The sequence below is a fragment of the Macaca fascicularis genome, chromosome 16 (assembly GCF_037993035.2).
Source record: "Macaca fascicularis isolate 582-1 chromosome 16, T2T-MFA8v1.1".
In the NCBI taxonomy this organism is placed as follows: Eukaryota; Metazoa; Chordata; class Mammalia; order Primates; family Cercopithecidae; genus Macaca; species Macaca fascicularis.
Window position 1 is genome coordinate 60,510,269 of NC_088390.1, and position 23,815 is coordinate 60,534,083.

Consider the following 23,815-nt stretch of genomic DNA (forward strand, 5'->3'; position numbering starts at 1 on the left):
AAAATTAGAGATAATGTATGTAAAATGCTTGGCACGTAGCACACACCCTATATGTTGGAAGCACTGTTAAAACACTCAGGGACTTGGGTTGAAATGTCCCCACATTTGTCTTTTGCTCTGTAAAAAATAATCTCAGCCGGGTGCAGCGGCTCAAGCCTGTAATCCCAGCACTTTGGGAGGACCAGGTGGGCAGATTGTTTCAGTCTAGGAGTTCAAGACCAAGGATCGCTTGAGTCTAGGAGTTCGAGACTAGCCTGGGCAACATGGCGAAACCCCAGCACTACGAAAAATAGAAACAAATTAGCACGGCGTGGTGGCGCGACTCTATAGTTCCAAGTACTCGGCAGGCTGAGGTGGGAGGATTGCTTGAGCCCCGGAGATGGAGGCTGCAGTGAGCCAAGATCGCGCCACTGCACTCCAGTCTGGGCAACAGAGAGAGACCTTGTTTCAAACAAACAAACAAAACGCCCGGGCGCGGCGGTTCACGCCTGTAATCCTAGTACTTTGGAAGGCCGAGGCGGGAAGATCACTTGAGGTCAGGAGGTAGAGACCAGCCTGGCCAACATGGTGAAACCCTGTCTCTACTAAAAACACAAAAGTTAGCCGGGCATGGTGGCGGGCTCCTGTAATGCCGGCTACTCGGGAGGCTGAGGCAGGAGAATCGCTTGGACCTGGGAGGTAGAGGTTGCAGTGAGCCGAGATCGCGCCACTAACACTCCAGGCTGGGCGACAGAGCGAGACTCCGTCTCAAAAGAAAACAAAAAACAAAGTCATCCTGGTAGTTAAAAGATTTGTTAAAAAGGAAGTTAAAATTAGTTTGTCAGGGAGCCTGGGAGTGTTTGTTTAATCACTTATCGATAAAGTTTTGGTTAAAAAAAAAACTCGGTTTGTTCCGTTTCAATAAAGCTTTGTTCAAATGGGGAGAGAGAGTTCATCGCGAGAGTCAGGTGAAACGCGTTTCTAGTTTGGGACCTGATCTCGCGTTGTTTGATGAAGCAGCGGGATGAGGTGAAAGCAAAGCATGAAACATCGCGAGAGGCTACTGGACTTTCGCGACGATTTCTGGGATTGCCCCTCCCCCCTCCTCTAAGTGCCGTTTCGGTTTAATCTAGTGTGTGACTGAGTCTGTGTGAGGGAGAGTGTGTGTGTGGTGTGGAGGTGAAACGGAGGCAAGAAAAGGGGCTCCCTCAGGAACGAGGGACAAAGGGGGCGTGAGGCACCTAGGCCGCGGGATCCCGGCGACAGGAAGCCGCCCTGAGCCGGGCTACCGGGTAGGGGAAGGGCCCGCGTAGTCCTCGCAGGGCCCCAGAGCCGGAGTCGGCCCCACAGCCCCGGGCCGTCGGCTTCTCACTTCCTCGACCTCCCTGGCGCCCGGGCCTGAGGACTGGCTCGGCGCGGGGAGAAAAGGAAACAGACTTGAGCAGCTCCCCGTTGTCTCGCAACTCCACTGCCGAGGAACTCTCATTTCTTCCCTCGCTCCTTCACCCCCCACCTCATGTAGGAGGGTGCTGAGGCGTCGGGAGGGAGGAGGAGTCTGGGCTACGGTCCCTGCCCTCCCCACCCCCTTCCTGGGGCGCTTTGGTGGGCGTGGAGTTGGGGTTGGGGGGGAGGGTGGGGGTTGCTTTTTGGAGTGCTGGGGAACTTTTTTCCCTTCTTCAGGTCAGGGGAAAGGGAATGCCCAATTCAGAGAGACATGGGGGCAAGAAGGACGGGAGTGGAGGAGCTTCTGGAACTTTGCAGCCGTCATCGGGAGGCGGCAGCTCTAACAGCAGAGAGCGTCACCGCTTGGTGTCGAAGCACAAGCGGCATAAGTCCAAACACTCCAAAGACATGGGGTTGGTGACCCCCGAAGCAGCATCCCTGGGCACGGTTATCAAACCTTTGGTGGAGTATGATGATATCAGCTCTGATTCCGACACCTTCTCCGATGACATGGCCTTCAAACTAGACAGAAGGGAGAACGACGAACGTCGTGGATCAGATCGGAGCGACCGCCTGCACAAACATCGTCACCACCAGCACAGGCGTTCCCGGGACTTACTAAAAGCTAAACAGACCGAAAAAGAAAAAAGCCAGGAAGTCTCCAGCAAGTCGGGATCGATGAAGGACCGGATATCGGGAAGTTCAAAGCGTTCGAATGAGGAGACTGATGACTATGGGAAGGCGCAGGTAGCCAAAAGCAGCAGCAAGGAATCCAGGTCATCCAAGCTCCACAAGGAGAAGACCAGGAAAGAACGGGAGCTGAAGTCTGGGCACAAAGACCGGAGTAAAAGTCATCGAAAAAGGGAAACACCCAAAAGTTACAAAACAGTGGACAGCCCCAAACGGAGATCCAGGAGCCCCCACAGGAAGTGGTCTGACAGCTCCAAACAAGATGATAGCCCCTCGGGAGCTTCTTATGGCCAAGATTATGACCTTAGTCCCCCAAGATCTCATACCTCGAGCAATTATGACTCCTACAAGAAAAGTCCTGGAAGTACCTCGAGAAGGCAGTCGATCAGCCCCCCTTACAAAGAGCCTTCGGCCTACCAGTCAAGCACCCGGTCACCGAGCCCCTACAGTAGGCGACAGAGGTCTGTCAGTCCCTATAGCAGGAGACGGTCGTCCAGCTACGAAAGGAGCGGCTCTTACAGCGGGCGATCGCCCAGCCCCTATGGTCGAAGGCGGTCCAGCAGCCCTTTCCTGAGCAAGCGGTCCCTGAGTCGGAGTCCACTCCCCAGGTGAGCTATTTGTCTAACAGTCCTTCCTCATTTAGGGTGGGTTGCGAGGAATTGGCATTCAGCGTGTTAACATTGTGTGGAAGCCTGCAGTGTTCATCATTGATTAGAACACTTTGCTGTTGGCTAGTCGTTGCAGTGTGTGAATCTGTCTCCCCTTAACCCAGAACGAAAAGTGAAGAGTACATAGGCCTCAAACCCCTAAAGGTAGGTACTTCCAGTGGTGGGGTCTTCAGTTGTAAGCTTGTAAGTGAGAAATGTCAAAGGCTTCTGCTTAGTGAGTGGATGGAGTTGATACTAGTTCCCAGAGCATGTTTAGCTGTTTCTGTTGCTTAGTTTAAAATTTTTAAAAATCATATTGGTATTAGTGCTTTAGACTCTATGGGACCTGGTTGAAGACTTAAGAAATTACAAAGTTTCGTTTGTATTAAAGTTACTTGCCTAGGTTATCCTATTTGTGTTGTCCACTGAGTCCCCAAATCTGTACATTTATTCATTTCCTACTTGGCACTGTTTTAATAATTTACAAAAGATTCCTGTCTTTTAACTGATGTTTTAGTGGAAATTCAACTGATTAATCTGTTACCCTTTTGATGGTATAACCTAGCAGAAATTGGTTCCAAGGACAATTTGGTTTTCTTTACAGCATCATCACTGACCTACCTTGTGACCGCTGACAATTTTCAAAATCTTTCTCTAAAACACATGGTAATAATGCCTTCCTTATATTTTGACTCCTTTGTGGCCTCACCTCTGTTCACGAAAACAGAAGGTGGGCTTTAGTTAGAACTTTGTGGAATCCTAATGTTGCTTTTTGACCTTTAGCAAATTAGTTAATTTCTCTGTGCCTGAGTTGCTTCAGGTGTAAAATGGGGCTGGTCTTGAACTCCTGAGCTCAAGCAATCCTCCTGCCTCCAAAAGTGCTGGGATTACAGGCTTGAGCCACCACGCCTGCCTCATACATGGCTTTTGTATTTCAGTGTAATTTTTGCTGACTTAAAGTTACAATTATTCATAAATGATGTGAGTACATCAAGCTGCAGAGTGTTCCTAGCTGTCAAGGGCTGGAATTCTTAATGTTTCCTCCTCCATTTTATTTTTTTATTTTTATTTTTTTTATTTTTATTTTTATTTATTTTTTTTTTTTTGAGACGGAGTCTCGCTCTGTCTCCCAGGCTGGAGTGCAGTGGCACAATCTCGGCTCACTGCAAGCTCCGCCTCCCGGGTTCACGCCATTCTCCTGCCTCAGCCTCCCGAGTAGCTGGGACTACAGGCGCCCGCCCCTGCGCCCGGCTAATTTTTTCTATTTTTAGTAGAGACGGGGTTTCACCATGGTCTCGATCTCCTGACCTTGTGATCCGCCCACCTCGGCCTCCCAAAGTGCTGGGATTACAGGCGTGAGCCACCACGCCCGGCCTATTTTTATTTTTTTTTTAACTTTTTTTTTTTTGAGACGGAGTCTCGCTCTGTCACCCAGGCTGGAGTGCAGTGGCCGGATCTCAGCTCACTGCAAGCTCCGCCTCCCGGGTTCACGCCATTCTCCGGCCTCAGCCTCCCAAGTAGCTGGGACTACAGGCGCCCGCCACCTCGCCCGGCTAGTTTTTTTTTTGTATTTCTTAATAGAGACGGGGTTTCACCGTGTTAGCCAGGATGGTCTCGATCTCCTGACCTCGTGATCCGCCCGTCTCGGCCTCCCAAAGTGCTGGGATTACAGGCTTGAGCCACCGCGCCCGGCCCCTCCTCCATTTTATTATAAAAAAATTTTAAGCACAGAAAGGTTGAAAGAATTGTAGTGAACACCCATATATCTAACACCTAGTTTCTACGATAAATATTTGTTATATCCAGCCTAGCCAACATAGTGAGGGCCCCTTCTCTACAGAAAAAAAAAAAAAAAATTAGCTGGTCGCGGTGGTGCACATCTGTGGTCCCCACTGCCTGGGAGGCTGAGGTGGGAGGATCACTTGAGCCTAGAAAATCAAGGCTGCAGTGAGCTGTGATCACACCACTGCACTTCAGACTGAGCATCAGAGTGAGACCTTGTCTCAAAAAAAAAATTGGGCTGGGAGGAGTGGCTCACACCCGTAATCCCAGCACTTTGGGAGGCCGAGGCCGGTGGATCATGAGGTAGGGAGTTTGAGACCAGCCTGACCCTGGTCAGGTGAAACCCTGTCTCCACTAAAAATATAAAAAATTAGTTGGGTGTGGTGGTGTGCACCTGTAGTCCCAGCTACTCGGAAGGCTGAGGCAGGAGAATCGGTTGAACCCGGGAGGCAGAGGTTGCAGTGAGCTGAGATCGTGCCATTGCACTCCAGTCTAGGTAACAGAGACAGTAAGACTCCGTCTAAAAAAAAAAAAAAGCTATATATTTTGTAATCTGTCTACCTATCCATTAATCTGTCTTTTGTTTTCATTTATCTGAAAGTAAGTTGCAGACATCAGTATACTTAATTCTAAACACTTCAACATGTTTACCATTAGCTGGATTACCATTTTTTTTGGAGGGGTGAGGAGTAAAATTTATATACAGTAAAATGCCTAAGTCTTAAGTGTAGCATTTGTAAAGCTGCTTAGTTTTTTTTGTTTGTTTGTTTTTGTTTTTTTGTTTTTTTTTTTTTTTTTGAGACAGTCTTGTTCTGTCGCCTAGGCTGGAGTTCAGTGGCGCAATCTCAGTTCACTGCAACCTCCACCTCTCGGGTTCAAGCTGTTCTCCTGCCTCAGCCTCCTGAGAGTAGCTGGGATTACAGGCGCCCACCATCACATCTGGATAATTTTTATATTTTTTTAGTAGAGACAGGGTTTCACCATGTTGGCCAGGTTGGTCTCGATCTCCTGACCTCAGGTGATCCGCCCGCCTCAGCCTCCCAAAGTACTGGAATTACAGACGTGAGCCACTGCGCCCGGCCACGCTGTTTAGTTTTTTAAGGAAGTCTAAAAAGTATTCTCAGAATATTTGTTTCTTGATAGAGTAGTTCATTAAGGTTGTAAAAATTGTTAACTGTTGTAGGGTATGGGAATACAGAAGAGTGTGCTAAGACTAAAACACTAAAAGGAGTTTCAGTAAGAAGTGCATCTTTCTAGTGATTCCTTTTGAATTCTTAGAGAAAACAGTGTATCTCATGTTCTCTTAAGAGAGTAGAGGAGGCTGGGCGTGGTGGCTCATGCCTGTAATCTCAAGCACTTTGGGAGGCCAAGGTGGGCAGATCACCTGAGGTCGGGAGTTTGAGACCAGCCTGGCCAACATGGTGAAACCCTGTCTCTACTAAAAATACAAAAATTAGCTGGGCGTGGTAGCATGCACCTATAATCCCAGCTACTCAGGTGGCTGAGGCAGGAGAATTGCTTGAATACAGGAGGCGGAGGTTGTAGTGAGCCAAGGTCACGCCACTGTACTCCAGCCTGGGCAACAGAGTAAGACTGCATCTCAAGAAAAAAAAAAAGCCACGCCTGTAATCCCACTACATTGGGAGGCTCAGGCGGGCGGATCACCTGAGGTCGAGAGTTCAAGACCAGCCTGACCAATATGGAGAAACCCCGTCTCTACTAAAAATACAAAATTAACCAGGCATGGTGGTGCATGCCTGTAATCCCAGCTACTTGGGAGGCTGAGGTGGGAGAATTGCTTGAACCCAGGAGGCAGAGGTTGTGGTGAGCTGCAATTGCAATAATTACACTCCAGCCTGGGCAACAAGAGGGAAACTCCATCTAAAATAAAAATAAAAATAAAAATCTGAGGAATCTACTCACATAATTTAAACTAGTCAGTAATGGTAAAAATAAGTTTAGAGAAAATTGGAGACACAATATGGTAGCGTAGCATGCAAATATAATCATTATATAATATTCCCAGAGACACATGAACGCTTTTAGTTGGCTTATAGAGAGCATTGTATGTTTGTATGTGTGCATTATATGTTTTTCTTCATTGGTTGAAATTCTAAACAGTACAGAAATATTGTAGAGTCAAAATAGAGGAACATATAGATCCCTTCTTCAATATTCTCTGTGTTTTCTTCCTTGGGAGACAGTCAAAATGAAATAAGCAACATTTTATTTTATTTTATTTTTTTGAAACAGAGTCTTACTCTGTGGCTAGGCTGGAGTGCAGTGGCGCGATCTCAGCTCTTTGCAACTTCCGCCTCCCAGGTTCAAGCGATTCTCCTGCCTCAGCCTCCCAAGTAGCTGGGACTACAGGTGCGCGCCACCATGCCTAGCTAATTTTTGTATTTTTAGTCGAGACGGGGTTTCACCATGTTGGCCAGGATGGTCTTGATCTCTTGACCTTGGGATCTGCCTGCCTCGGCCTCCCAAAGTGCTGGGATTACAGGCATGAGCCACTGGACCCGGCCAAACAACCTCATTTTGAAAGACTGAAGATGCTTTGGCAGAAATGCAATGTCTTTGCATTTGCCAGTTTAGCAATGATGAATAGTTGAGTGGAACCTAACTTAATTCGGGGAGTGGGGGGGAAATACATTTGTTTTTGAAGACATTTCTTGATTCTACATTGCTTATTGCTGGCTGTGTTTACCTATTTGTATCTACTCCTCCGCTTTTTTCTAGAAGAGTGAACCTGGAACTTAAATGTAGCATTTGTATCACTAAAAATACTGCAAGTGTATGGCCATCCAAATCTATTAACAGTAGGCTTCTGTGAGAAATTGAAGGGTTTGTAACAGACTTCCTTAGGAAGATTTGGTCATGCTGACTAAAACAATAGAACTTGGTAGCTAGCTAGCATTAGTGTTTTGGGTTTTACACGTTTTCCCGGGATAGAGATGTTACTTAGATACATTTCAAGCAGAGAAACCCTCTTGATTCAGCCAAATATGTACCGAAGGAATATTAGTTTTAAGGGTAAGTGGATATTTGGTAAATATCAGTACTTTTCAGTATTTTATATTCTCATGTTCATGTTTGTGTTGTTTTTTAGTTCTGTTGATTCCAACAATATTTTTATTTTTATTTTTATTTTTTGAGACAGTGTGTCTCTCTGTCCCTCGGGCTGGAGTGCAGTGGCATGATCTTGGCTCACTGCAACCTCCATCTCCTGGGTTCAAGCAGTTCTTCTGCCTCAGCCTCCCGAGCAGCTGGGATTACAGGCACACACCACCATGCCTGGCTAATTTTTTTGTATTAGTAGAGATGGGGTTTCACCATATTGGTCAGGCTGGTCTCAAACTCTTGATTTAACGCGATCCACCCGCGTTGGCCTCCCAAAGTGCTGGGATTACAGGCATGAACCAAGGCACCCAGCTTCCAATATTAATTTTATATTTTAACTAACTGTTGGAAACAAACTTGCAAAAAGCAGTATAGGTAAAAGAAAATCATCGATGCCGTTATACAAGTTGTTTCCCTTACACATATATGTTGTTTTGAAACATTTTGGTTCATGTCAGTCTTACTATATGTCAGTCTTACCATATCTCCCTGATCAAAGATAAAGGAAGACATTGATGATCTATAATGGAAGCAATTTGTTTTAGACTACTGGGAAAATTTTGTTTTGTCCAGTTATGCTTTTAATGTTTTTATTTTATTTATTTTTTTGAGACAGAGTTTCACTCTTGTTGCCCAGGCTGGAGTGCAATGGCGCAATCTCAGCTCACCACAACCTCTGCCTCCCAGGTTCAAGCTATTCTCCTGCCTCAGCCTCCCAAGTAGCTGGGATTACAGGCATGGACCACCATGCCTGGCTAATTTTGTATTTTTAGTAGAGACAGTGTTTCTCCGTATTGGTCAGGCTAGTCTCACTCCCAAACTCAGGTGATCTGCCTGCCTTGGCCTCCTAAAGTGTTGGGATTACAGGCGTGAGCCATAGTGCCTGGCGCTTTTAATATTTTTATTTAATTTAATTAATTTATGTTTTGAGACAGATTTTCGCTCTGTCGCCAGGCTGGAGTACAGTGGCGAGATCTCTGCTCACTGCAACCTTGGCTCACTGCAACCTCTGCCTCCTGGGTTCAAGCGATTCTCCTCCCTCAGCCTCCCAAGTAGCTGGGAGTACAAGCACGCACCACCAAACCCAGCTAATTTTTGTATTTTTAGTAGATACGGGGTTTCAGCATGTTAGCCAGGATGGTCTTGATCTCCTGACCTCGTAATCTGCTGCCTTGGCCTCCTAAAGTGCTGGGATTACAGATTTGTTTTTTGTTTTTTTTTTGTTTGTTTTTTTTTTTTTTTGAGACGGAGTCTCGCTCTGTTGCCCAGGCTGGAGTGCAGTGGCCAGATCTCAGCTCACTGCAAGCTCCACCCCCGGGTTCACGCCATTCTCCTGGCTCAGCCTCCCGAGTAGCTGGGACTACAGGTGCCTGCCACCTCGCCCGGCTAGTTTTTTGTATTTTTTAGTAGAGACGGGGTTTCACCGTGTTAGCCAGGATGGTCTCGATCTCCTGACCTCCTGATCCGCCTGTCTCGGCCTCCCAAAGTGTTGGGATTACAGGCTTGAGCCACCGCGCCCGGCCTGTTTTTTGTTTTATCTCACATTGAGACTTCAGCAGGTTAGGCTTTAGTAAAAGATTTGGGTTTCGACTTAAAATGATCTGCCCCATAGATTCCCAGATTTTATTTCCAACGCCTTCCTTAAGAAGGTTAATCAAACATGCAATAATACCTTCCTTTAGGAGTTTCTAATCATAGTTGATTAGAAATCATTTTATAATAAAGATATCAGGAGCCCTCATGTTTTTGAAACGTTCTAACAAATTTTGGTAAAATATTTTCTCCACTTTGTTTTGTAAATCCTAAGTTTTATGTGTTGGGAATTTGTTTAGTACTTTATTTTAAACTTTACAACTTTATTATAAACTGAGGATGCAAGGAACAATATATTTTTCTGAGATCTGCCAATTAAATAACTCTAGTTAACAAATTTAGGTTTTGGTGAAGCATGCTTGTTGCTTTTACCTTTCTGATGGATATAACCCAATTTTACTGTGGAGTATGACTTCTTTTTTTCTTTTTTTGAGACGGAATTTTGCTGTTGTTGCCCAGGCTGGAGTGCAATGGCGCAATCTTGGCTCACCACAAACTCTGCCTCCTGGGTTCAAGCAATTCTCCTGCCTCAGCCTCCTGAGTAGCTGGGATTACAGGCGCCCACCACCACACCTGGCTAATTTTGTATTTTTAGTAGAGACGGAGTTTCTCATGGTTGGTCAGGCTGGTCTCAAACTCCCAACCTCAGGTGATCCGCCCATTTTGGCCTTCCAAAGTGCTGGGATTACAGGTGTGAGCCACTGCGCCCAACCGAGCATGACTTCTTTATCCTGTTTTCACTTTATCAAGGATTAAAATCAGAATTCTGAAAGTAATCATTGTGAATATGGTTCTTTGTGACCCATCTTTTTTCAGATGAACAAGTAGTAGATAATTTTATTGTTATATGATTCAGATATGTTTTCATGTAGGATTATTTAGTTTAATCTTTTTTTTTTTTTTTTTTTTTTTTTTGAGGCGGAATCTCCCTCTGTCACCCAGGCTCACTGTAAGCTCCACCTCCCAGGTTCATGCCATTCTCCTGCCTCAGCCTTCTGAGTAGCTGGGACTACAGGTGCCTGCCACCATGCCCAGCTAATTTTTTGTATTTTTTAATAGAGATGGGGTATCACTGTGTTAGCCAGAATGGCCTTGATCTCCTGACCTTGTGATCCAACCGCCTCGGCCTCCCAAAGTGTTGGGATTACAAGTGTGAGCCACCGTGCTCGGCCAGTTTAATCTATTTTTTAAATGAACTTTATTTTTTTTAGGGTAGTTTAAGACTTACAGGCCGGGCGCGGTGGCTCACGCCTGTAATCCCAGCACTTTGGGAGGCCGAGACGGGCGGATCACGAGGTCAGGAGATCGAGACCATCCTGGCTAACACGGTGAAACCCCGTCTCTACTAAAAAATACAAAAAACTAGCCAGGCGAGGTGGCGGGCGCCTATAGTCCCAGCTACTCGGGAGGCTGAGGCAGGAGAATGGCGTGAACCTGGGGGGCGGAGCTTGCAGTGAGCTGAGATCCGGCCACTGCACTCCAGCCTGGGCGACAGAGCGAGACTCCGTCTCAAAAAAAAAAAAAAAAAAAAAAAAGACTTACAGAAGGCCGGGCACGGTGGCTCATGGGAGGCCGAGACGGGTGGATCACGAGGTGAGGAGATCGAGACCATCCTGGCTAACATGGTGAAACCCCGTCTCTACTAAAAAAAAAAATTACAAAAAACTAGCCGGGCGAGGTGGCAGGAGCCTGTAGTCCCAGTTACTCGGGAGGCTGAGGCAGGAGAATGGCGTGAACCCGGGAGGCGGAGCTTGCTGTGAGCTAAGATCCGGCCACTGCACTCCAGCCTGGGTGACAGAGCCAGACTCTGTTTCAAAAAAAAAAAAAAAAAAGTCTGGGCGCGGTGGCTCAAGCCTGTAATCCTAGCACTTTGGGAGGCCGAGACGGGCGGATCACGAGGTCAGGAGATCGAGACCATCCTGGCTAACACGGTGAAACCCCGTCTCTACTAAAAAATACAAAAAACGTGGCGGGCGCCTGTAGTCCCAGCTACTCGGGAGGCTGAGGCAGGAGAATGGCGTAAACCCTGGAGGTGGGGCTTGCGGTGAGCTGAGATCCGGCCACTGTACTCCAGCCTGGGTGACACAGCGAGACTCCGTCTCAAAAAAAAAAAAAAAAAAAAAAAAAAAAGACTCACAGAAAAGTTGTGAAGATAGTGCAAAGAAGTCTCATATATCCCTGCATCCAGTTTCCCTTATTGTTAACATCTTACATTAATGTGGTACAGTTGTTACAGTTAATGAACCAATATTGATAACATAATTGTAAACTGGAGTCCATACTTTATTTAGATTTACTTAGTCTGCCTAATGTCCATTTTCTGTTCCAGGATCTTACTCATTATACCATCTTACATTTAGTCCTGTTTCCTTGGGATGCCTCTTGATTGGGCTGGTTTCTCAGACTTTCCTTGGTTTTGATGGCACTTAATCTATTTTAAGATTGATAAGTTACAGTTCTTCATAGTTTGTTTTGTTGATCTGTTTTCCTCCATATACTACTGTAGTCTATTCATTTAAAACTGCCTTTTTATTTTTCCAGTAGGAAATCCATGAAGTCCAGAAGTAGAAGTCCTGCATATTCAAGACATTCATCTTCTCATAGTAAAAAGAAGAGATCCAGTTCACGCAGTCGTCATTCCAGTATCTCACCTGTCAGGCTTCCACTGAATTCCAGTCTGGGAGCTGAACTCAGTAGGAAAAAGAAGGAAAGAGCAGCTGCTGCTGCTGCAGCAAAAATGGATGGAAAGGAATCCAAGGGTTCACCTGTATTTTTGCCTAGAAAAGAGAACAGTTCAGTAGAGGCTAAGGATTCAGGTTTGGAGTCTAAAAAGTTACCCAGAAGTGTAAAATTGGAAAAATCTGCTCCAGATACTGATCTGGTGAATGTAACACATCTAAACACAGAGGTAAAAAATTCTTTAGATACAGGGAAAGTAAAGTTGGATGAGAACTCTGAGAAGCATCTTGTTAAAGATTTGAAAGCACAGGGAACAAGAGACTCTAAACCCATAGCACTGAAAGAGGAGATTGTTACTCCAAAGGAGACAGAAACATCAGAAAAGGAGACCCCTCCACCTCTTCCTACAATTACTTCTCCCCCACCCCCTCTACCAACTACTACCCCTCCACCTCAGACACCCCCTTTGCCACCTTTGCCTCCAGTACCAGCTCTTCCGCAGCAACCACCTCTGCCTCCTTCTCAGCCAGCATTTAGTCAGGTTCCTGCTTCCAGTACTTCAACTTTGCCCTCTTCTACTCACTCAAAGACATCTTCTGTGTCCTCTCAGGCAAATTCTCAGCCCCCTGTACAGGTTTCTGTGAAGACTCAAGTATCTGTAACAGCTGCTATTCCACACCTGAAAACTTCAACATTGCCTCCTCTGCCCCTCCCACCCTTATTACCTGGAGATGATGACATGGATAGGTAAGTCCTATAGTGAACTGGAAAAAACCCACTTGATCTAAACATATAGCATTTTCTGTTTTAATCTTTGTCAAAACTACCGTCATGGTTTTATGAGCAGGAAATGCCTTTGATATTTTCAGTGGGAAAGTCTGTATTTATGACATTATTACTCGGAAAGAGAGAATTAGAATTTGAGGCCTGGTTAACCCATTGTATCATTAAGTTTATTTTATTTATTTTTTTTTATTTTGAGACATGGTCTTGCTGTGTCGCCCAGGCTGTAGTGCAGTGGTGTCATCTCGGCTTACTGCAGCATCTGCCTCCCGGGTTCAAGCGATTCTCCCGCCTCAGCCTCAGCCGCCTCAGCAGCTGGGACTGCAGGCATGCACCACCATACCTGGCTAATTTTTGTATTTTTAATAGAGACGGGGTTTCGCCATGTTGGCTGTGCTGGTCTCGAACTGACCTCAAGTGATTTTCCCACCTTGGCCTGCTAAAGTGCTGAGATTACAGGCGTGAGCCACCGTGCCTAGCCTAAGTTTATTGATAATGCTAATTTTGATTAAAATTTGAAGAAAACGATTTTTTCCCTTAAATTTTTGTTGAAAATATTAATACCTATAGAATAATTAAAAGTAATAGGCTGGGTACAGTGTCTTATACCTGTAATCCCAGCACTTTGGGAGGCTGAGGCAGGCAGGTGGATCACCTGAGGTCAGGAGTTCAAGACCAGCCTGGCCAACATGGTGAAACTCCGTCTCTGCTAAAAATATAAAAATTAGCTGGGCGTGGTGGTGGGCCCCTGTAATCCCAGCTACTTGAGAGGCTGAGGTAGGAGAATCACTTGAGCCCAGGATATGGAGGTTGCAGCGAGCCAGGATTGCTAATTGACATATTTGCTTTTGCTTTAACTGTGGGTATCATGACACTTCTAAGTACTTCAGCATGTCTCTCCTAATAATGACGTTCTGTGTAATTACGATATCTTCATCACCCTGAAAAATTTAGGATTGACTTAATAACATCAATAGTTATATAAATAACATGCTATCTGCCATGCGCAGTGGCTCATGCCTATAATCCCGGCACTTTGGGAGGCTGAGGCGGGTGGATCATGAGGTCAGGATATCAAGACTATCTTGGCGAACACGGTGAAACCCCGCCTCTACTAAAAATATAAAAAATTAGCCGGGCGTGGTGTCAGACGCCTGTAGTCCCAGCTACTCGGGAGGCTGAGGTAAGAATGGCGCGAACCTGGGAGGCGGAGCTTGTAGTGAGTTGAGATCGTACCACTGCACTCCAGCCTGGGCGACAGAACGAGACTCCATCTCAGAAAAACCAAACCAAACAAAAATGCTATCAATAATAATATTTAACCAAATAGTCCCAGTAGCCCCCAAAATGTCTTCATTGTTGGTTTTTGTTTTCAATTGGAATTCAGAATAACTCACAAAATGTCATTTATAGCTGAGTTTGTTTTTTCTCTCCTGATCCAGGGTCCAAACTGGGTTTATTTTGAAAAGGGCTGCTTTTTTTTTTGTTTTTTAATTATTCCATAAAAAGGGGGGAAGGGGGGAGGGATTGCATTGGGAGTTGTATCTGATGTAAATGACGAGTTGATGGGTGCTGACGAGTTGATGGGTGTAGCATGCCAGCATGGCACAAGTATACATATGTAACAAACCTGCACGTTATGCACATGTACCCTAGAACTTAAAGTATAATAATAAAAAAGAAAAAAAAAATTACCATGGTAAATTTTAGATTATGTGTAATTTGCCATAATTAAAAATTTTTTACTTAAAAAAATGCATTTTTCAGATGAGGAAATTGAGACACAGGGTAACATGTAAAAAAAAAAAATTATTCCATAAAAAGTAAAAGAATAATATGTAAAATATTTGCTAATTAGAATATAATTCACAATGGGATGATGGGAAGAACTTTAATTTTAGTAAGTTCTCTGAATATTGAGAATTGAAATGATTACGAAGCATGAATCTAATTTTATAGAAGACATTAACAAAAATATTTCTTTAAGGCTGGACTTGGTGGCTCACGCCTGTAATTTCAGCACTCTGGGAAACTGAGGGAGATAAGATCACTTGAACCCAGGAGTTCAAGATCAGCCTGGCCAACATGGTGGAACCCCATCTCTACTAAAAACATACAAAAATTAGCCAGGCGTGGCCGGGTACGGTGGCTCATGCCTTTAATCCCAGCACTTTGGGAAGCTGAGGCGGGTGGATCACGAGGTCAGGAGTTCAAGACCAGCCTGGCCACAATGGTGAAACCGTCTCTACTAAAAATACAAAAATTAGCTGGGCGTGGTGATGGGTGCCTGTAGTCCTAGCTACTGGGAAGGCTGAGGCAGAGAATTGCTTGTGAGGTTGCAGTGAGCTGAGATTGTGCCACTGCACTCCAGCCTTGGCAACAGAGCGAGACTCTGCCTCAAAAAAAAAAAATAAAAATGAGGCCAGGCGTGGTGGCTCAAACCTGTAATCTCAGCACTTTGGGAGGCCGAGACGGGCGGATCACGAGGTCAGGAGATCGAGACCATCCTGGCTAACCCGGTGAAACCCTGTCTCTACTAAATAATACAAAAAACTAGCCGGACAAGGTGTCGGGTGCCTGTAGTCCCAGCTACTTGGGAGGCTGAGGCAGGAGAATGGCGTGAACCCGGGGAGGCGGAGCTTGCAGTGAGCTGAGATCTGGCCATTGCACTCCAGCGTGGGTGACAGAGTGAGACTCCGTCTCAAAAAAAAAAAAAGAAAAATTAGCCAGGCGTGGTGGCAGGCGCCTGTAATCCCAGATGCTCAGGAGGCTGAGGTGGGAGGATCACTTGAACGCAGGAGGCGGAGGCTGCGGTGAGCCGAGGTCATGCCACTGCACTGCAGCCTGGGCGACAGAGCGAAACTCTGTTTCAAAACAATATATATGTATTTCTTTAATATCTTGACAGGACTAACTAGGCATGTACCACCAAACACACTTGCTTTAGCAGTGACGTGATGGCAGTCTTTGTGTTACGGTTTGCTTATTCTACTGCGATCCTATGCTCTTTGGGATGTGAATTACATTTATTGAAACGAACTTTTCATTGTAAGCACAAAATTAAGTGCCACTGATCTTGCATCCTAGCCTAATTCCCAGGCCTCTGTTCCTTTCAAGGTAATAATTGTAGTTTTATTTCATTTTATTTTGAGACAGGCTCTGGCTTTGTCCCCCAGGCTGGAGTTCAGTGATGCGATCTAGGCTCTTTGCAACCTCTGCCTCCCAGACTCAGGTGATCCTCCCACCTTAGCTTCCTGACTAGTTGAGATTACAGGTGCACACCACCACATCTGGCTAATTTATTTTTTGTAGAGATGGGATTTCATCATGTTGCCCAGGTTGGTCTTGAGCTCCTGGACTCAAGTGATCCATTGCCTTGCCTTCCAAAGTGTTGGGATTACAGGCATGAACCACCACTCCCGGCCAATATTGGTGATTTGAATGATGATACATTGCAGCCCTCTGGGTGAGAAAGTATGTTTTTTCATATTGACCCTCTGTTCCTTTAAAGAAGATGCAAATACAGTAAATGGAAAGGGGAGAAAAATTTTAAGAAATGGCCCATCACTATTTATAGAAAGAAATATGATGTGTAATGTTTCCTTTTTTTTTTTTTTTTTTTTTTTGGCGTGACCAGACTGCCAAAATCTGATTTTTTATTTATTTATTTTTTCAGACGGAGTCTCTTACTGTTGCCCAGGCTGGAGTGCAATGGCCTGATCTCGGCTCACTGCAACCTCCTGGGTTCAAGCGATTCTCCTGCCTCAGCTCCTCTGAGTAGCTGGGATTACAGGCATGTGCCACCATGGCTGGCTAATTTTTGTAATTTTTAGTAGGGACAGGGTTTCACCATGTTGGCCAGGCTGGTCTCAAACTCCTGACCTTAAATGATCCTCCCACCTCGGCCTTCCAAAGTGCTGGGATTACAGGCGTGAGCCGCCACATCCAACCCAAAATGTGATTTTAAATAAAAATTCCACATACTCTTTCTAACATTAATAGGTATTTATAGACTGAGCTTTGTGGATGTAATCCCAGCACTTTGGGAGGCCATGGTGGGAGGATTGTTTAAGGCCAGGAGTTCAAAACCAGCCTGGACAACAACATAGTGAGACCCCATCTCTACAAAACATTTAAAAATTAGTTGGATGTGGTGGCAGGTACCTTTAGCCCTAGCTACTTGGGAGGCTGAGGCAGGAGGATCACTTGAGCCCAGGAGTTCAAGGCTGTGGTGAACTGTGATTGGGCTGCTGTACGCCAGCTTGTGAAAGAGACCTTGTCTTTAAAAAGAAAATTTTAATTAAAAAAATAATAATAACAAATTCTGCCACGTGATGAAAATTACAGAAGAGAAGGCGAGAACCTGAATTTTCTTTTTTTTTTTTTTGAGACGGAGTCTCTCATTATTGCCCAGGCTGGAGTGCAGTGGCAATCTTGGCTCACTGCAAACTCTGCCTCTCAGGTTCAAGTGATAGAATCCAAGTGGCTGGGATTACAGGTGCCTGCCACCACGCCCAGCTAATTTTTTGTATTTTTAGTGGAGACGGGGTTTTACCATGTTGGCCAGGCTGGTCTGGAACTCCTGACCTCGTGATTCGCCCGGCTTGTCCTCCCAAAGTGCTGTGATTACAGGTGTGAGCCACTGCACCCAGAACCGAACCTCAAATTTATGTGAAAAAAATTAACTTGAGGTCCAAAATATAGATAGATAAAAGCCAAAGATAAAAAGATAAAAGCCATATTCTTATAGATGTGTTGGAAAAGGAAATAGTTGAGCATTATCCAAAGGGACCCTAGCCCTTTAGCTATAGGAACCTCATTTCAATACTTGTTTACATAGTGACTAGAACATTAATATGGGTAAGAATCTTGAATTTTTTTTTTTACTTCAGAAAAGTGTTTAGGAAACAAAAAGAATCTTGATTTTTTTTTTTTTTCTTTTTTTTTTTGAGACAGATTCTCTCTCCATAGCCAGGCTGGAGTTCAGTGGCAAGATCTTGGCTCACTGCAACTTCCCAGGGTTCAAGCAATTCTCCTGCCTCAGCCTCCCAAGTAGCTGAGACCACAGGCATGTGCCACCACACCCAGCTAATTTTTGTGTTTGTTTTTTTTTTCTGAGATGGAGTCTTGCTCTGTCCCCCAGGCTGGCGTGCAGTGGCCGGATCTCAGCTCGCTGCAAGCTCCGCCTCCGGGGTTTACGCCATTCTCCTGCCTCAGCCTCCCAAGTAGCTGGGACTACAGGCACCCGCCACCTCCCCCGGCTAGTTTTTTGTATTTTTTAGTAGAGACAGGGTTTCAGCAGGTTAGCCAGGATGGTCTCAATCTCCTGACCTCGTGATCTGCCCGTCTCGGCCTCCCAAAGTGCTGGGATTACAGGCTTGAGCCAGCACGCCCAACTTCTTTTTTGTATTTTTAGTAGAGGTGAGGTTTCACTGTATTTCGGCTGGATGATCTCAACTCTTGATCTCGTGATCCATCTGCCTCGGCCTCCCAAAGTACTGGGATTACAGGTGTGAACCTCCGTGCCACACCTAATATTATTTTATTTGTTTATTTATTTTTTGAGATGGAATTTTTGCTCTTGTCACCCAAGCTGGAGTGCAGTGGTGCGATCTCAGCTGCATCCGCCTCCTGGGTTCAAGCGATTCTCCTGCCTCAGCTTCCCAAGTAGCTGGGATTGCAGGTACCTGCTACCACACTCAACTAATTTTGTATTTTTAGTAGAGCCTGGGTTTCGCCTTGTTGGCCAGGCTGGTCAGGAACTCCTGACCTCAGGTGATCTGCCTGCCTTGGCCCCAACAAAGTGCAGAGATTACAGGCATAAGCCACTGTGCCTCGCCTTTTTTTTTTTTTTTTTTTGAGGCAGTTCTGCTCTGTCACCCAGGCTGGAGTGCATTGGGGTGATCTTGGCTCACTGCAACCTCCACCTCACAAGTTCAGGCGATTCTCCTGCCTTAGCCTCCTGAGTAGCTGGGATTACAGGCGCCCACCACCATGCCTGGCTAATTTATGTATTTTTATTAGAGATGGGGTTTCACCATGTTGGTTACGAACTCCTGACCTTAAATGATCCACCTGCCTCGGGCTTCCAATGTGCTGGAATTACAGGTGTGAACCACAGGCCTGGCCGTAATCTAATTATTATTATTGTTATTATTATTTTTGAGACAGTCTTGCTCTGTTGCCTAGGCTGGAGTGCAGTGGCGCAATCTTGGCTCACCACAACCCCCACCTCCAGGGTTCAAGCGATTCTCCTGCCTCAGCCTCCTGAGTAGCTGGGACTACAGCTGTACATGGTGTGTGCCACCATGTCCGGCTAATTTTTGTAGTGGTGGTTTTTTTTTTTTTTTTGAGATGGAGTCTCTGTTTCCCAGGCTGGATTGTAGTGGTGCGATCTTGGCTCACCACAACCTCTGCCTCCCAGGTTCAAGTGATTTTCCTGCCTCAGCCTCCCAAGTAGCTGGGACTATAGGCGCATGCCACCATGCCCGGCCAAGTTTTTTGTATTTTTAGTAGAGACGGAGTTTCACTATGGTGGTCAGGCTGGTCTCGAACTCTTGACCTTGTGATCCACCTGCCTTGGCCTCCCAAAGTGCTGGGATTACAGACATGAGCCACTGCGCCCAGCTAATTTTTGTATTTTTAGTAGAGACAGGGTTTCACTACCTTGACCAGGCTGATCTTGAACTCCTGACCTCAGGGTCTGTCCCTTGGCTTCCCAAAGTACTGGGATTACAGGTATGAGCCACTGCACCGGGCCGATCTAATTATTCTTAAACATGTTTTTTTTTTTTAGCCACCTCCTCCTCCAGCTCTTTTTTAAGAGACGGGGTCTTACTCTGTTGCCCAGGTTTGTCCCAAACTCCTCAACTCATGTTATCCTTCTACCTTGGCATACCTGAATGCTGGCATTACATGTGTGAGCTGCTGAGTTTGGCCATGATTTTTTTTTTTTTTTTAAATGGATTCCCACTGTCACCCAAGCTAGAGTGCAGTGGCTCAATCTCAGCTCACTGCAACTTCTGCCTCTGGGGTTCACACGACTCTCCTGCCTCAGCCTCCCCAGTAGCTGGGACTGCAGGCACATGCCACCACACCCGGATAATTTTTTTGTATTTTTAGCAGAGACAGGGTTTCACAATGTCAGCCAGGCTGGTCCCGTCCCGAACTCCTGACCTCAGGTGATCCACCTGCCTTGGCCTCCCATAGTGCTGGGATTAGAAGCATGAGCCACTGTGCCCAAGCCTGGCCATGATTATTATCAGTTTTCTACATATAAATAAATTATTAAGGGTAGAAAAATGGAAATAGGCCAGGTGCTATGGTTTATTCCTATAATCCCAGCCTTTTGGGAGGCCAAGACAAGAGGATTACTTGAGCCCAGGTGCTTGAGACCAGTCTAGACTACATAGCCAGACCCTGTTGCTACCATTAAACAAAAAAAGGGCATGATAGCATGCATCTGTGGTCTGAGCTACTTGGGAGACTGAGGTGGGACGATTACTGGAGCTTGGAAGGTTGGAGCTACAGTGAGCCATGATCGCACCACTGCACTCTAGCCTGGATAACAGTGAGATGTATCAAAAAAAGAAAAAAAAAAAAAAGAAGATGAGAGTGTCTTCCATGAGCAATTTTATTTATTTCTTTATTTTTTTTTTTTTTTGAGACGGAGTCTCGCTCTGTCACCCAGGCTGGAGTGCAGTGGCCAGATCTCAGCTCACTGCAAGCTCCGCCTCCCGGGTTCCTGCCATTCTCCTGCCTCAGCCTCTCGAGTAGCTGGGACTACAGGCGCCCGCCACCTCGCCTGGCTAGTTTTTTGTATTTTTTAGTAGAGACGGGGTTTCACCGTGTTAGCCAGGATGGTCTCGATCTCCTGACCTTGTGATCCGCCCGTCTCGGCCTCCCAAAGTGCTGGGATTACAGGCTTGAGCCACCGCGCCCGGCCAGCAATTTTATTTTTTTATTTTAAATTCATGATGTGTTTCTGTTTCTATTTTGTGTGTGTGTGTGTGCTGATACAACCATGTACCAGTTGCTCCATATCCATGTACTAGCTGCTCCTATCTTTGACATGAGAAGTAATTTTTACGTAGGAAAACTTTTAAAAAAGAAATCTAAAAGTTTCATAAGGAACTCACTTATATTCTTTTATCTTCTCACCTGAGACTGCAGCAGCGTGGATGTTGAGAATGTGACTTACACATCTTTTTATTACCTACAGTACCTTATGGATGAAATACAGAATGCAATTAGTAAATGTTGGTTATTTTAATTGATGGGTAAATAAAACTTCTAATGGAGCCAGGATCAGGGCTTGTGTGAAATGACAGTGGACATGTAAAATAAGTCAGTGTGCACATAAAGAACATAAAGCCTACATTAGAGGGTTTGTCTGCTTTTTTTTTTCCCCGAGACGGAGTCTTGCTCTGTTGCCCAGGCTGGAGTGCAGTGGCATGATCTCGGTTCACTGTAGTCTCCGCCTCTCACGTTCAAGCAATTCTCCTGCCTCAGCCTCCCAAGTAGCTGAGACTATAGATGGTCACCACCATGCCTGACTAATTTTTGTATTTTTAGTAGAGACAGGATCTCCACATGTTGGCCAGGCTGGTCTCAAATTCCTGACCTCAGGTGATCCACCCCCCTTGGCCTCCCAAAGTGCTGGGATTACAGGCATGAGTCACCGCACTGGCTTTTTTTTTTCTCCCCCTGAGACGGAGTTTTGCTCTTGTTGCCGAGGCTGAAGTGCAATGGCATGATCTCGGCTGACTGCAACCTCCACCTCCTGGGTTCAAGCGATTTTCGTGCCTCAGCTGCCTGAGTAGCTGGGGTTATAGGCCCCCGCCACCACGCCCAGCTAATTTTTATATTTTTAGTAGAGACGGGGTTTTACCATCTTGCCCATGCTGGTTGCGATCTCCTAACCTCATGTGATCCACTCATCTGGGCCTCCCAAAGTGCTGGGATTATAGGCATGAGCCACCGTGTCCAGCCTAGAGGATTTAGTGTCATTTTGGGAAAAGAATGAAACTTTACTTTTTTTTTGAGACAGAGTCTTACTTTGTTGTCCAGGCTGGAGTGCAGTGGTGTGATCTTGGCTCACTGCAACCTCCGTCTCTGAATCCCAAGTGATTCTCCTGCCTCAGCCTCCCGAGTAGCTAGGATTGCAGGCATGTACCACCATGCCCAGCTAAAATTTTTTTTTTTTCGAGACGGAGTTTTGTTAGTTGCCCAGGCTGAAGTACAATGGTGCAATCTCAGCTCACTGCAACCTCTGCCTCCTGGGTTCTAGCAATGCACCTTCCTCAGCCTCCCAAGTAGTTGGGATTCCAACTGATTTTTTGTATGTGTAGTAGAGACAGGGTTTCACCATGTTGGCCAGGCTGGTCTCGAACCCCTGATCTCTAGTGATCCACCTGCCTTTGCCTCCCAAAGTGCTGGGATTACAGGTGTGTGAGCTAGCACACCCAGCCGAAACTTTTCTTTCAAACATATATTTTGAGTAGGAGTGTACTAGTTCAGGTATCAAATACAGTAGTTAATTTAGCTAATGGTATTTCAAAAGCCTTTCTCATTTGTGGTCTACAATTCTTGTTTTCAAGAAGCAGGGCAGCCCACATCCAACATAGTACAGTCTACATGACCATAGCTATTAATGAATATATTCCTGCCTTAAGTAGATCATCTGTATACTTTTCTTAGAAATTTCAGTTAACCGGCTGGGAGTGGTGGCTCACTCCTGTAATCCCAGCACTTTGGGAGGCTGAGGCCAGCAGATCACCTGAGGTCGGGAGTTCGAGACCAGCCTGGCCAACGTGGAGAAACCCTATATCTACTAAAAATACAAAATTAGCAGGGTATGGTGGCACATGCCTGTAATCCCAGCTACTTGGGAGGCTGAGGCAGGAGAATCCCTTGAACTCGGGGGGTGGAGGTTGCAGTGAGCCGAGATCATGCCATTGCACTCCAGCATGGGCAACAAGAGCAAAACTCCTTCTCAAAAAAAAGAAATTTCAGTTAAACACATAGAATTTTTAAAATCATCTTTTCTTCTTTCTCTTTTTTTTTTTTTTTTGTGACAGAATCTCACTGTCACCCAGGCTGGGGTACACTGGTGTGATCTTGCCTCACTGCAATCTTTACCTCCTGGCCTCAGCCTCCTGAGTAGCTGGGACTACAAGCACAATGCCTGGCTGGCTTTTTTTTTTTTTAATTTTTATTAGAGACCAAGTTTTGCCATGTTGCACAGGCTGGTCTCGAACTCCTGAGCTCAAGCAGTCTGCCCACCTTGGTCTTCCAAAGTGCTGGGATTGCATGTGTGAGCCACTGCGCCTAGCACTTCTGCTCTGCTTTTCTTTTTTCTTCTTTTTTTTTTTTTTTTGAAACAGAGTCTCGTCCTGTTGCCCAGGCTGGACTGCAGTGGCGCTATCTCGGCTCACTGCAACCTCCACCTCCCAGGTTCAAGCGAGTCTCCTGCCTCAGCCTCCCAAGTAGCTGGGATTACAGGTGCATGCCACCACGCCTGGCTAATTTTTTGTATTTTTGGTGGAGATGGGGTTTCACCAGGTTGGCCAGGCTGTTCTCTTAACTCCTGACCTTATGATCTGCCTGCCTTGGCTACCCAAAGTGCTAGGATTACAGGTGTGAGCCACCGTACCTGGCTTTTTTTTTTTTTTTTTTCGATACAGAGTTTCGCTTTTTATTGCCCAGGCTAGAGTGCAATGGTGTGATCTCTGCTCACTGCAACCTCTACCTCCTAGGTTCAACCAATTCTTCTGCCTCAGCCTCCTGAGTTGCTGGATTACAGGCACGTGCCACCATGCCCCACTAATTTTGTGTTTTTAGTAGAGATGGGGTTTCACCATTTTGGCCAAGCTGGTCTGGAACTCCTGATCTCAGGTGATCCACCTGCCTCTGCCTCCCAGAGTGCTAGGATTACAGGCTTGAGTCACCTCACTTGGCCTTGCTCTGTTTTTCTAATAGCCTTGTTCATTTGGAGTATACTGAACTTCAAGGGAGTCTACATTATTTTTAAAGGCTGTATCTCTGTAAGTTCAGTACACTCCAAATGAACCAGGATTTTCCTAGTAGAATGGGATGCT

General features: G+C 45.8%; 1 protein-coding gene across 7 annotated transcripts in view; it reads left to right on the forward strand.

Annotated features, from left to right (window-relative positions):
* The first annotated feature begins 1,088 nt into the window (after positions 1-1,088).
* CDK12 (cyclin dependent kinase 12) overlaps positions 1,089-23,815 on the forward strand; it is an 89,668-nt gene continuing 66,941 nt past the window's right edge. For 5 of the 7 annotated variants that reach the window (XR_012425781.1, XR_012425782.1, XM_005584019.5 and 2 more), the window contains exons 1-2: positions 1,089-2,720; positions 11,796-12,680. Coding sequence is in view for 5 of the 7 variants with exons in the window: in XM_005584019.5 (XP_005584076.1) it covers positions 1,675-2,720; positions 11,796-12,680 (1,931 nt within the window). In the remaining 2 variants the exon portion in view is untranslated. The remainder of the gene's footprint in view (positions 2,721-11,795; positions 12,681-23,815) is intronic. The other 2 variants (XM_065531492.2, XM_074019495.1) reach the window with 1 other exon arrangement.